Here is a 12964-nt window from a genome sequence, read left to right as displayed (position 1 = left end):
GAATTTACTAAAAGAACATCATGCTGCATTGAAGCATTCTTAAAACTAGTTATTGAAACTGTAGACATATTAGGAAAAGGTTTACTGGGGTAACAGATCATTGAGAAGTTGGTTCATTCTCTTACAGACTTTTATACAGTCTAAAAGCAAACAAAGAAAAACAGGAAATTTAATTTTGTTCAGTGTTTTTTATTACCTAAATTTGAGTTACATTGACTTTTTACCTGTCATTGTGGACAAGATTCAAATATCTAGACCTTCTCAGGCTTGGTGACAATTAGTGCAGAGTTAGAAGTGCCTGAAATCCTGCATATACCAGCTTAACTTTGCTTTGACAGTGGAGGATTGGTTCTAATTCCACTGCTGTGCTTTTCACGTCATAATTCATTATTTCGCCTTGCTTGAGCTATTTAAGGCTTTTGCTTAACACAGCTGAAGGCTGAGTCGGCTTGAGGCCACACTGATGTTTGGGATTATTTGTTTGATATGCAGTTACTTCTTTGTGTTTCCTTTAAATATGCCAGATACTGTTGCATGCTTACCCCAAGGGAAGAAGAACAAGGCTGCAGTTTACCTAATATAATGAGGTGTAGTTTTTCATCCACTAACATTTTTACTGCAAAAACAGAGAAGCAACAATACTGGAGTGCTGCACATCCAGCCAGGACAGGGGAGCAATGGCATAGAAGGTTATTACACTCTATAATCTACATTCAAAACAAAGGAATGTTTTCATGACAAATGTCATTAAAAAAAAGTATTTTTACCTTGCTAACTGTGGACCCTTCAGCAGCACCCCCTTTTCTTCTTATTAAAAAAAAATAAAAAATACACCTTCTGTCCAAAAAAAAAGTCACCACTTGGATTTAAATAAGCAGATAGGTAAGAGCCTTCCATTGGATAATTACTGCAGTGATGAATATGTTTCAGTAGGCAACAACTTATTTAACTCTAGCTGATGCAGTGAGGAGCTTTAACATTTCTTAAACAACCATGTTAGAAGACATATCCTGTGGTCATGGAAAGGATGTTAATCTGTTTCAGAAGAGTCAAATTATTGGCCTGCATCAAGCAAAGAAAACAATTAAGGAGATTTCTGAAACTACTAAAATCGGATTAGGAACCATCCAATGTATTATTAAAACCTGGAAGGATAGTGGTGAAACATCATCGAGGAAGAAATCTGGTCCGTCATGTGGTCTGATGAGTCCAGATTTACCCTGTACCAAAGTGACTGGCGCATCATGGTAAGAAGAGAGTCAGCTGAAGTGATGCACTCATGGCTAGTGCCTACCATACAAGCCTGTGGGGGTTAGGATTATGATCTGGGGTTGCTGCAGTTTATCAGGTCCATGTTCAGCAATGTTATGTTCCCAAAGAATGAGGTCAGCTGACTACCTGAATATACTGAATGACCTCCATCAGTGGAGTTTTTCTTTCCTGATGGCATGAAAATATTCCAAGATGGCGATGCCAGAATTCATGGGGCTCACATTATGAATGAGTGGTTTAGGGAGGTTGAGACGTCATTTTCACACATGGACTGGCCTCCACAGAGTCCAGACCTCAGCCCCACTGAGAATCTTTGGGATGTTCTTGAGAAGACTTTGTGCAGCGGTCCAACTCTCCCATCATCAATATAAAATACTGGTAGAAAATGAATGTCACTCTGGACAGAAATAAATGCTGTGACACTGCAGAAGCTTATCAAAATGATGCCACAGTAAATATGTGCTGTTCTCAAGCTAAAGGTGGTCCAATGAAATATTAGAGTGTGCAACTTTTTTTTTTTTTTTTGGACAGGCAGTGGATATATCAGAATAATTTCATACATTCTGTGGAGACTACAAACAATAAGACAGTGTCAATTTAGCTAATGTGAATTAATCTTCTTTTAATTTCTAAAGCATATTAGTGCCTGGGCAATAGTATTATTATTTTTTTAAATTCTGATGTTATTAAGAATGATGGAAATAGAATGATGAGTAGTTTGCATTTACACTTGAATGATGATGAGATTATTTTCAATCAGGAAACTATGCAGGCTTTGACAGTTTGACATGTCATTGTGAGGAAATCATTGATATCAATGTCACATTTATACTCAGCATTGGGCCCTCACTAGGGTGTAGAGCTGGTTTCTAGCTTGGCAGATAGCTAAACAGGTCCTTCAGTAAAGATCCCTGAGTCAGCAGGTAAGTTTAAGATGTTTACTGTCAGAGGCAGGTGAAACTGCAATACAGAAAAAAGAAATGTTAGTGTTCGACTGTTTCTTTCACATCAACAAACGTTGAGTCATTAATTGTTATGCACAACACAAAACAAAATAATATAAAATACAGAAATATGTGCTGAAATTAGCAACAATTAGCTAAGTACAGAAAACTTGTGATTAGCTTAATATTAACTTAACACTGAAAACGCCATAGACAGGCTAGTGCATTAGCATCGCTCCAGTTTTTAAGCTTTCCTCCACAAGCTATTAACTTTTTCAAAAGACCATCAAAGTTAAGTTTAACATAAAACATAAGTGCATATGCTCTTTAGGGTTCAACAGATGGAAAATTAATGAGGAATGAAAACAACAGTTTGCCTAGACCCCCTCTGGGGAAAAAAAATACACGCTAACCAGCTACATCAAGTCTAGATGGACAAAAAGGTGCAGCACAGTCAGCATTCACCTAAATCTCTTAAAAGGAGCATTTACAGAAAATAGATTTTTATAGATATTTAAATATGTCAACAGAGTTTCATTAAATGTGTTAAGACTCCATATTTGAATATTAAGAAACAGTGATAATTACAAGTATATTCTGAAAATAAGAGATGATGAACAAACCAGGTGAGCAACTCTTTGAATTAGCACTTGCAGAGGTTCTTTTTAGTAGACTGTCCTTCTAAGGGATAGCTTAGTAAACTCTTGATGTCTTGTTTTCATATAGAGAGTTCAGTAACTTACAGTATAAAAAACTATTCATGGCATTCTTTTTTAAAAGCATCCTCCTTGTACAGAAAAGGTGAGTAAATAATTTCCTTTTCAGCACTGTCCCTGGTTTGCCAGGAACTAATACTGTGATTCTACTGCTCCTGTATTGCTAAACTCAGCATTCTTGTTAATATACAGCAATGCCATTGCACTGCTGTGTGAGTCCTCAACCTTGTATATGTAAAACCAATATGGAGCGGACAGTGACTAATTGAGAATTATCTCACATGGACCAAAGGCCAATGGCAGTGTCCTTCGGGGCATGGCTGATAATGCTAAATACAATACGATGACAACATGTATAAGCTTGCCGTTTCCTATTAGCCATTGGATCAATTTCAGATGTTAAGCCTCGAGACCCCAGCATGGCTTTGGCTGTGGTTGTCAATGATTGACGAGGCAGTGAGAGATGGCATTTCATGGATAAACAAAAATAAGCCTGTACAGATGGTGTTTTTTTTTCCCATCTCTGACCGGCTGTCATTGTTAAAATGGCTCAGCTTCTGCTGAAATTCTGCTTGTCATTTGTCACACTATCACCAAGGTCGGAGTCCAGGCAAGGGTAAGCTCACAGCTCTATATATAGCCTGACTCCTCCAACAGTCCTGCATGTGCATATGGATGTGCACAAACACACACGTGCACAGTAAAGCTAGTAAAATATGTTAGTAGGAGTTTGATGACGATAGCAGGGGTCTTAATCAAACATCTCAGAGGAAACATTAGCATTCTAATTTTACAAAACGTTTTAACATCCACACTCAGAATCACAATGTATGTCGTCAATGGTAAATGCAGTGATGTATGTGTGAGCTAGGAAGGTGCTAGAACATGCTAGAAATATGCAGTGGTTTGTCTCTGTCTGCCTGTGATGTTCTTTGGACATACCTGGTTTTCTAGCTTATTACCAAGATGTCCTGCATCTTTTAATTCCAGCAGAGGCAGCAGCAAAGATCACACTCATCAGCAGCTGAAAGGACAGTGGAGACTATCGCGCAGGACTCTTCAAAAACACACTACACTGAACATCTTGGGTGCTGTTGTGTACGACAGGCTGGTCTTGTTATCTACAGCTGAGGGTGAGGGTAAGGGGTGGGGTGGTGGTGGTTGGATTTCAGAAATAAGAAAGTTGTAGCTGTATGCTGTGAGACCCTTTTTTATTTTACTGTACGCATCTAATGCTGTAAAGACACATTCTGCAAACCACTCTTCTTTTCTCTGTCACATTGCACAATGGCAGATACAGACTGATCAGACTCTGTGTCTCTCCTTATAGGCCTCCTGTAATAATATAAGTTATTGTTTTTGTTTTTTTTTTTACATTAGGGCTCTTCTTGCTATTTCAAAGACAGATGTGGTGATTATAGAAAACGAGAGGTAATCCATTTGGTTGCAGAGGGACTACTTTACAGCAGGGAAGATATTTTTTTCTCACCTTTATTGTCTTCCTTTTACTGTTTTGTGCCACAGATGCCTTTTCTTCACTGATTGTTGCTTCCTGACCTCACCAGATAGAGGGGTAAACTGACCTCCTGTGGTGGTGTGAACAAGTACATGGAAAATCTTCAAAGTTTACAGAAAAGTGGTAGTGCTATCACTGTTACTCTTTTTGGACAGGCTGGACTTGTCACCCTGGCAACCAAAACATTGAAATTGTCATTGGTTGTTTTCCTATAGTCAAGTGTATTTTGAAAATGGTAACATGCAGATAGCGGATGGGGAGTATAAAGCCACCTGAAATATTTGGCTAATGGAAGGCTATTTCCACAGTCTACATCTGATGAGTCAAACTGTGGTCCCACCAACCCTGTTCTCCTTGGTAGCACTCCTGTGATTGACTTTTAGCAGCTCAACTAAAAGCATATTCTGCTTTGATTTTCAGCTAAATGTACTCCTTTCAAGTGAACCTGTGGCAAAATTGCAATTAAACTGATTTAGAAGCCTATATATATAAATACTGCCTGTCTACATTTGCGCATGCCCTGTAAATTGCATTGATGCAGAAGTTGTATAACACCATCATCAGCGTTAAGTTGCCCCTGAATACTTCCTCAAACATCCAATGTGCTCCATTATTTCTGTGGTCCTCTTGGCCTGATGAATAATTGACTGTATTGATTGAGTGTGATGGCATTTGTTCCACAGAGAGTCAGGTAGAATTACAGTCAGAGTGACTTTAATTAAAAGAGGATTCAAATCATTGTCTTGGTTGAATAAATAAATGATAACTAATGGAAGTAAAATAAGAGGCATGCATTTGTGCTTGTGCAGGCAAACAGTGTTTTTTTTTTGTACCGTCCGTACACTGAGATTCAAGGCACTGTAAGTAATTTCATGATTTCCTTTTTATTTGTTGTTGCGGTACATTGGGGTGGGGATTAAAAAGTGTGTTCCCTGGTAAAGTTAACTCACCATTCTGGATGGCATGCCAATGGGAAGTTACAACATACTGTGCTAGACATAAGGTATAATCCCTTCAGATGTTTGTTTTTGCACATTTTCAATTAGTGAATTAAGACCCTTTAGAGGAAACATCCATCTGTCCATTATCTATACACAGCTTAATCTTCATTAAGATCGTGGGGGGCTGGAGTTGAACCAGGAACCTTCTAGCTGCAAGGGGAAAATGCTAATCATCAACCCACTCTGCAGCCCTTAGACGAAACAGTATTTAACAAATACTTCAAAAAATCTTGAAATTTCACAAAGAAAGCACAACAGTAAAAGCACTTGCCTAATATGTAGGTCCCTCTCCTGCAACCAAAACAGCTCTAATATGTTCGGTATGGACACAGGACATCCAGGGTTGTACTGTGGTATATGGAACTGGGATGTTTGCAGCTGATCTTTTGGGTCCTGTAGGTTTCAGGGTGGCACATCCATGGATTGCACTTGTTCCAGTGGATCCCATGGAAGCCTAAACACACTGGAATCTGGGGGATTTGAGGCTGGGTCAATATCTTGAGCTCTTTGTCGTGTCCCTCAAGCGTTTCTTGAGCAACTGTTGCGGTGTGCGGTTACTGGAGAATATTGCAGCTGTTTAGGTGGGTAGTACGTGTCAAAGTAATATCCATACAAATGCCAGGAACCTAGATTTCCCAGCGGAACATTGTGTTGTAATGAGATGATCAATGTTATTAACTTCACCTCTTAGTGGTTTTAAAGTTGTAGCTAACTAGTATGTTTCTATGATGTTTTTATAGTCTTTTCCACTTACTGGAGAATTGGAACAATGAATCAACTTTCAATAATTGCATAACTGTATGATGTTTTCCAAATGTACACTACATTTGAATGGAACTGAACTACAGGGCCTGAGTAGGAAGAGAAAGGTAAAAGACAGCTGCACATTCAGTGGGAAAGTGTGATTGACATGAGGTGAGAATAATGAGAATTTAAAAATTGTTCAGGGCGATTTACGCTTTCAAAGAATATTGTTATCCCTCCATATTTCTGCCATTGAGTAATATGAAAAGAAGACAATACAGAACATAAGATTCATAATGTTTTTATATTTATTTCTGTATCATTTCAATAATATTTGTCTGCACATCCATGAGTACATTGTTAGCAGGAACTGCTGACAGTTATTTTAGTATACTTTTGATGACCAGCTTGTAAGTGTATTCAGGCTATATAAACCTGGCTTGAAAGGATGTTCCATATATACCAACAACGCACTGAACACATTTTAATGAAGTTTTCCTACTGAGGACACCACTCTGGATGGGATTTAAATTACATGTTGACCAAACAGGCGTCCAGAAAAACTGCAGGTAATTCTACCTGCAGTTATTACTTGAGTGGCAGTGAAATGCTACACAAATATCGAGAATCCAGTCGCAATAGTACTGTAGTCAGAGTGGAAAACCTCAGCATGAAGAGAAAAATGTTTCAATCAATAACGAGTGGTTTGCAGGTTAAATCCACATGCATTTAGAGCTCCATAATAACATAGCACTTCTCAGCCCAGCTGTCCTGTCAGCAGTAAAGCAGCTGAAGAACTGTGTTTACCATGATGACTAATATCAAAATTTAAATAAATAAACAAGAAACGGTGTTTTGAAGTACATCCAATGAGAAGTAATCAGGAAATATATCTTTGAAATGTTTCACTCAAGAATGGTTTAGTGATTTCCAGACGATGACTGTGAACAATCCATGACACTGTCAGGTCTCAGCTTTCCAAAGACGGCGGTGCTTGCTATAAACTCTGCAGGGCGCCCAAACTTTTGCAGATGCCATTATTGTGTTTTCTGTTATTTTGAAAGTGTAAATGATGGAAATAAAATCTAACTTTTTTTGACATATTATACGAATGTCTCATCTGTAATTTGATGCCTTTTGGAGATTTTTCCATCTTTCCTTGGCTTCTTTATGCACATTAATACAAAATTTTACGTGGGGTGCCCAAACTTTCAATCGTCACTGTATAACCATGTGTGTCCGTTTATAACAGTCTTTCACCTTTAGGTGAAATAAATGAACACATTTTGAAAATGAATGATAAGCTGACAGAAAGTCAAGGAAAAAAAATAGGAGGTGAAAAGAAACTGCTCCAAGGTAAGCCAGCTGAGTGGTTTCTGTGGCCATGTCTTGTTAGCTTGTTAGTTAGCTGGTTATGATTAAAATAGTGAAACAATGCTTGCAGGGCTTATTTTCCATTTCATAAAAGAGGACAGAATGGCTTCAGTCTGCCCTCCAGTCCACACAGATAAATTAAGGATGAAATGATTGAGATAAAACCTAGCTGCTGTCCCATTCCCTCTGGTAGACTAACCCTTTATCAAGCTACTTCTTTCCACAATGATGGTAATGGAGAAACTCAGTGGGTCAAAATTCTCTTAGTGGTTCTATCATTGCTTATAATTGAGTTAATAAATTGATGATGATTCAAAAGTGGCTAAATAGGAAATTGAGGGAGAAAATGAGATCGAGAGAACGTGCAGAAGAGAGGGTGAAAGAATCTCATGCACTGTGGCACAAGGGCAATTTAGAGTTCCTGTCACTTTTCAAGGACACATCAGCCTTTTGTGGTATTAATGAGATGACCAGCGGCCCAAGTCCTGATAATAGATCAGTCTTATGAGTCCAAGGGGGGCTGTGAATAATGTAATGGTACATCCATGTAATGTGTGTCTGCAGTCATGGTGACAGTGCATTGCTTCATTATGTTTAACAGGTCCAGGTCTACTTGTTATTCAAAATAAGTTGGGATAATTTAAGTTTTAGTTGGAATGTTAGTGGTGCTTTGTGGTCTGTGAGAAGGTCTGGAGGTTGTTCAGTCAAAAATAGCTCATCAGCTAATATGCAAAACCGTTCTCATTTCTCCAATTATGGAGTGAGCTATACCACTTTTAAGTATGTCATGTCATGTGTTTAGAAGACAAATGTCAGAGAAAATCTGAGACAGGTGCAAGGACAGCTTCTTTACAAAAGTGGAACCTAGCTCTGATTGGCAATCATGTTGTACCCCCTTCTGTCCAGCCAATCAAATTGTAGTAGTAGGTAGGTAATCACTGCATTTCACCTGCAGGGCTTTGTGGGTGATTGAGGCCAGGTGGAGTTGCAGAGAGAAGAAATTTATAGGTGGGAGTGGGGGGACTTAATTCACCTTATCAGAGGCAACAGACGGGGTGGAAGACCCAGTTTAAGACTCTCTAATACCAGAATCCAGAGATGGAGCTGCAGGCAAAGCTTGACAAACTCTCCTGGATAGCTGTTTCACTGTAGATAATATCACACACAGTGTAATCTGGTCAGTCAGATTGCTGAAACCAGGATGAGCTCTTGAATGCAAATGTTTGTGTTCCTTATCTACCAAAGATATACAATGGTGCTTGAAAGTTGTTGGAACCCTTTAGAAATTTCTATATTTCTACACAGATATGACCTACAATATCAGACTCTCAGATCATAAAGATAAACAAAGAAAACTGAAATAAAAAGAGGCAAAAATATACGTATTGAAGAAATCATCCAATATTAGAGGTTTGTGGATGGCAAAACAATTGCTTTCAGTATCTGATTTGTATAACAATAACTGCAACAACTTTTTTCCAGTAATTGTTGATCAGTTCCACACATCAGGAGAATTTTGAGCCCATTACCATGCACAGTTTAACTTTGGGATGTTGGTCGGTTTCCTCATATTACCTGCTTGTCACAGGTTCTTCCACAACTTATCTGTTGGATTAAGGTCTGGTCTTTGTTTTAGCTATTCTAAAACCCCAATTTTCTTCCTTAACCACTCTTTGGTGGCATAACTGTTCAAAAGTTTGGGTTCACCCAGACAATTACTGTTACGATTTATCAAAGGCTCAGGTGCAGGAAAGAGATTGTGATGAGCAGATGCAAAAATAGTTTATTTACAACCCAAATTATGTACAAGAACTACAAGGTCAACATGGAAGTATTAACGCGGAAGTAGATTCCAAATACTAGGGGATAAGGTAATAACCCTACAGAGCCTCTAGTGGCTGACGGACTAAAACAGAACTCACAAGAACAAGAGAACTGACCCACTGCAGGTACAACCTGGGCAGGAGAGCGGGAACTATGAATCAAAAGTAAATACTGCAAGTGCTAAAACTAAACTGAACATCACCTGACCAGCAATATACAAACAAGAGTGCAACTACGCTCAAAAACTAACTCCAGACACTAGAACTAGGATACGAACCAAAGTTACAATAATTTACTAATGATGCGAGAGCGACTGCACTCACAAAAATTCAGAATTCCAAACACTAAAACTAGGATACAAACCTGAGCGAAACGTGAAACTGAGAACCAGACTGAACTATGGTTTTACTACCACACAGGTAGACAACAATACAAACCTATGAATGCAAAAACAGGACTTAACCTAACCTGGAAATACCTGAATTGAGACTCAGCTGATAGCTGGGATTACTAGGGCACAAGGAAGCTGGGATAATGACAGGGGCAGCGAACAGCTTGGCATTGCGTCTGATGGTCGTCAGCAGCGTTGGCAGGTGGAAGGTTCGTTTGGTGATGGTGGAGGGATTGCAGCAGGTGAACCAGGTAAATGTCCAGCGGAAGAACAGAGGTGTAGACAAACGGACAGGATTGTCGGAAAATCCAGGAAGCCAGGAACGGAAGGTTGCATGAGCGTGTGGCGGTCCAGACTAGGGAAAAGCAACAGAGTTACTAAGGTTCTTCAGAGAACTGCGGCTACAATGAATGAGTCAATAACTGATTAGAGACATTCACAATCCAGCATCAAGTGGTGAGCAGAGTCAGGTTATATTGTGAAGAGGTTGTGGTCTGATTGGCTCCGATGCACCTGCTCATGCTTCTGATTACTGATCAGGATTGCCCTCACCTGCCGCCGCTGCCCCAGAGCCAAGCATACCTAAAAAGGAAAACAGACAGACAGGGGAAGGAGGGGCCCTACCCAGAGCCTGCAGTGGCAGGCCTGACAATTTCATGTATCCACGAAAACTCATACTTTTATTCATGTGCTAACATAATTGCACAAGGGTTTTCTAATCATCAATTAGCCTTTCAAATCATTAGCTAACACAATGTAGCATTAGAACACAGGAGTGATGGTTGCTGGAAATGTTCCTCTGTACCCCTATGTAGATATTCCATTAAAAATCAGCCAGCTAGAATAGTCATTTACCACATTAACAATGTCTAGACTGTATTTCTGATTCATTTAATGTTATCTTCATTGAAAAAAAAAACCTTTCTTTCAAAAACAAGGACATTTCTAAGTGACCCCAAACTTCTGAATGGTAGTGTATATACTCAGGGTTGCTAGCTTGATGCATAGCCCACTTAGTCTTAAGACTAAGTTAACACATTTCATAACATGTTCCTTTAGAATTTGCTACTATGATCCAGAAATCATTGTTTTGTCAGTGATTTTGTGCCTTGTTGGCTGATGAAAATAGGCCCAAACCATGATACCACCAGATCTGATGAGGTTCTAATGCTGTCTTGCGCTGTTTTCCTTTTTCCTGACATTAAATGTATTATTTAAAAAAGAATGGAATTGAAATAGAACCAAAAAGTCATATTTTGGTCTCGTCTATAAATTTGGTTCACATACTCTTGCCATTTTTCTTTTTTTTTTTGCCAGCAGCATCTTTGTTTGATGGTTATAATGTGCAACTCAGATGCAGAATGACCTCTGGACCTGGCAGAAAATATAGTTTTCACAGGTCACAAGTTGTAAGTCAAGGAAAGGTTGGCCGAGCAGTGACTGAACCATATAAATATTTCTCAGCTTTTCAGCATTGAAACGCATATCAGAAACACTGACTTTCATTTTTCAGACTTATAGTGTGGCTCATGCAAAGCCCTCCATTGCAAATCCCTCACCGTGCAGAGGATTGGATTGAAAATACAAAGCCCCAATAGGACCAATGTTAATAGGTACTGTAACGACACCACTGTGCACGCTGTGTGTAATATTGATCATCAGGATCGAGCCGCGTTGCCATGGCGCTCATGAGCAAATATCTACCTTTTAACAGCACATTTTGCATCTTTCATCATTATGGTCATAGTTATTGGGAGAAAGGTGTAAGCATCACATCTGTCTAACTTTATGATGAAGTCAGTTCATTCATCATAAAATATACTGATCACTTGACTTTTCTTTCCTGTCCTCTGACCTCGATTTTTTCCTCTCTGTGCCTCTCTGCAGGACCTGGGCGGCGTGAGTCCTCCTCAGAGGAACTGGAAGGGGATTGCCATCGCTTTGCTGGTCATCCTGGTCGTCTGCTCTCTCATCACCATGTCTGTCATCCTCCTCACACCAGGTAACACTCAGACATGATTGTGATGTGCTCTGTAATTTAAAGGTTCTGCGTTTGCTCCTGGTCAGGTATCCTGCTGTTGGAGCTCTTGTTTCCAGGGCTGTTTTTGCTGCCTCTATCTGCTCTGTCAGCACCCCTCAATGCCCAATTTTCAACAACAAAGGCTACTGAATGTATTATATAAAAATAACTGCATGACTTAAGATTCCATATGTTAATAATAGATTAAATCACTGTGTTTTGGAAGGTTGTGCCTATATTGACAATCCTACAGAGATTTATAGGGCAACTTTCCAGTTCACCTCAGCCCCACCAAGCTTTACAGGCAGCTTTTAGCTCAGTGTTTTGGCCTATAAATGTAATTACTAAGTTCGCTGTTCCCCTGTGGCCAAAATAATAATCAAGAAAAGCACTCAGAGAGTGTAGTACTCCGCCAAGGCTGCTCAGTCGTTGTATTATTTCCGATGGATAAGTCCCAATAAGTCTGCAGTGGTAGATTTATAGTAGGATCACAATCATGTGATCATCAGCAGGCAGCTGACATAGTATTCACTTGTCATAATTACAGTGACGCCGTGCTGCTATCTCATAATGATACAGAAATCTTTAACAAATCCATGGATCCAGACTATAAGCTGCATCACTGCCAAAATCTAATCACATGGTTCTTGTGTCATTTATGACCTTCTCTGAAAATTTCAGCCAAATTCGTTAGTCTGTTTTTGAGTAATTTTGTACACAGACAAACAAACAGACAAACAAACCAACGCCGATCGTCACATAACTCTAATAATCACAGATTTAAGGAAACACGTGGTTAAAATTCTTGCTTGTCATAGGAATAAATTGTAGATTAACAGATCACCATTTCCATCACCTTTCTCCTTTGCTGATGCCTGCCTGGTGTCCGACTTAAAGCTGCATCAATAATATTAATGCATCTATCTATCTATCTATCTATCTATCTATCTATCTATGAAAAATCTCCTGGTATAACTCAGATGCAGCATCATCACAATCCACTGTCTGGTGTATTCCACAGTTGGTTAGACTTCCATTGCCTTCATAAACAAACATGCTGTGTGGAGTTATCAAGGAAAGCCAATATGGCTGACATTCAAAATGACTTGGCCCTCCTGCTCATAATCAGCAGCTGTCCTGTTCAGAAGGAGCTCACAACTGG

At 39.3% G+C, this 12964-nt stretch overlaps 1 protein-coding gene across 2 annotated transcripts in view; it reads left to right on the top strand.

Annotated features, from left to right (window-relative positions):
- The window catches only part of LOC111575549 (inactive dipeptidyl peptidase 10), a 259847-nt gene that overhangs the window by 132876 nt on the left and 114007 nt on the right, over window positions 1–12964 (top strand). For both annotated transcript variants that reach the window (XM_055015293.1, XM_055015294.1), the window contains exon 2: window positions 11670–11784. In XM_055015293.1, the coding sequence (XP_054871268.1) occupies window positions 11670–11784 (115 nt within the window). The remainder of the gene's footprint in view (window positions 1–11669; window positions 11785–12964) is intronic.

Source organism: Amphiprion ocellaris, chromosome 11 (assembly GCF_022539595.1).
Source record: "Amphiprion ocellaris isolate individual 3 ecotype Okinawa chromosome 11, ASM2253959v1, whole genome shotgun sequence".
NCBI lineage: Eukaryota > Metazoa > Chordata > Actinopteri > Pomacentridae > Amphiprion > Amphiprion ocellaris.
The sequence above is the reverse complement of the archived record's forward strand: the minus strand, read 5'-3'. Positions and strand labels throughout refer to the sequence as shown.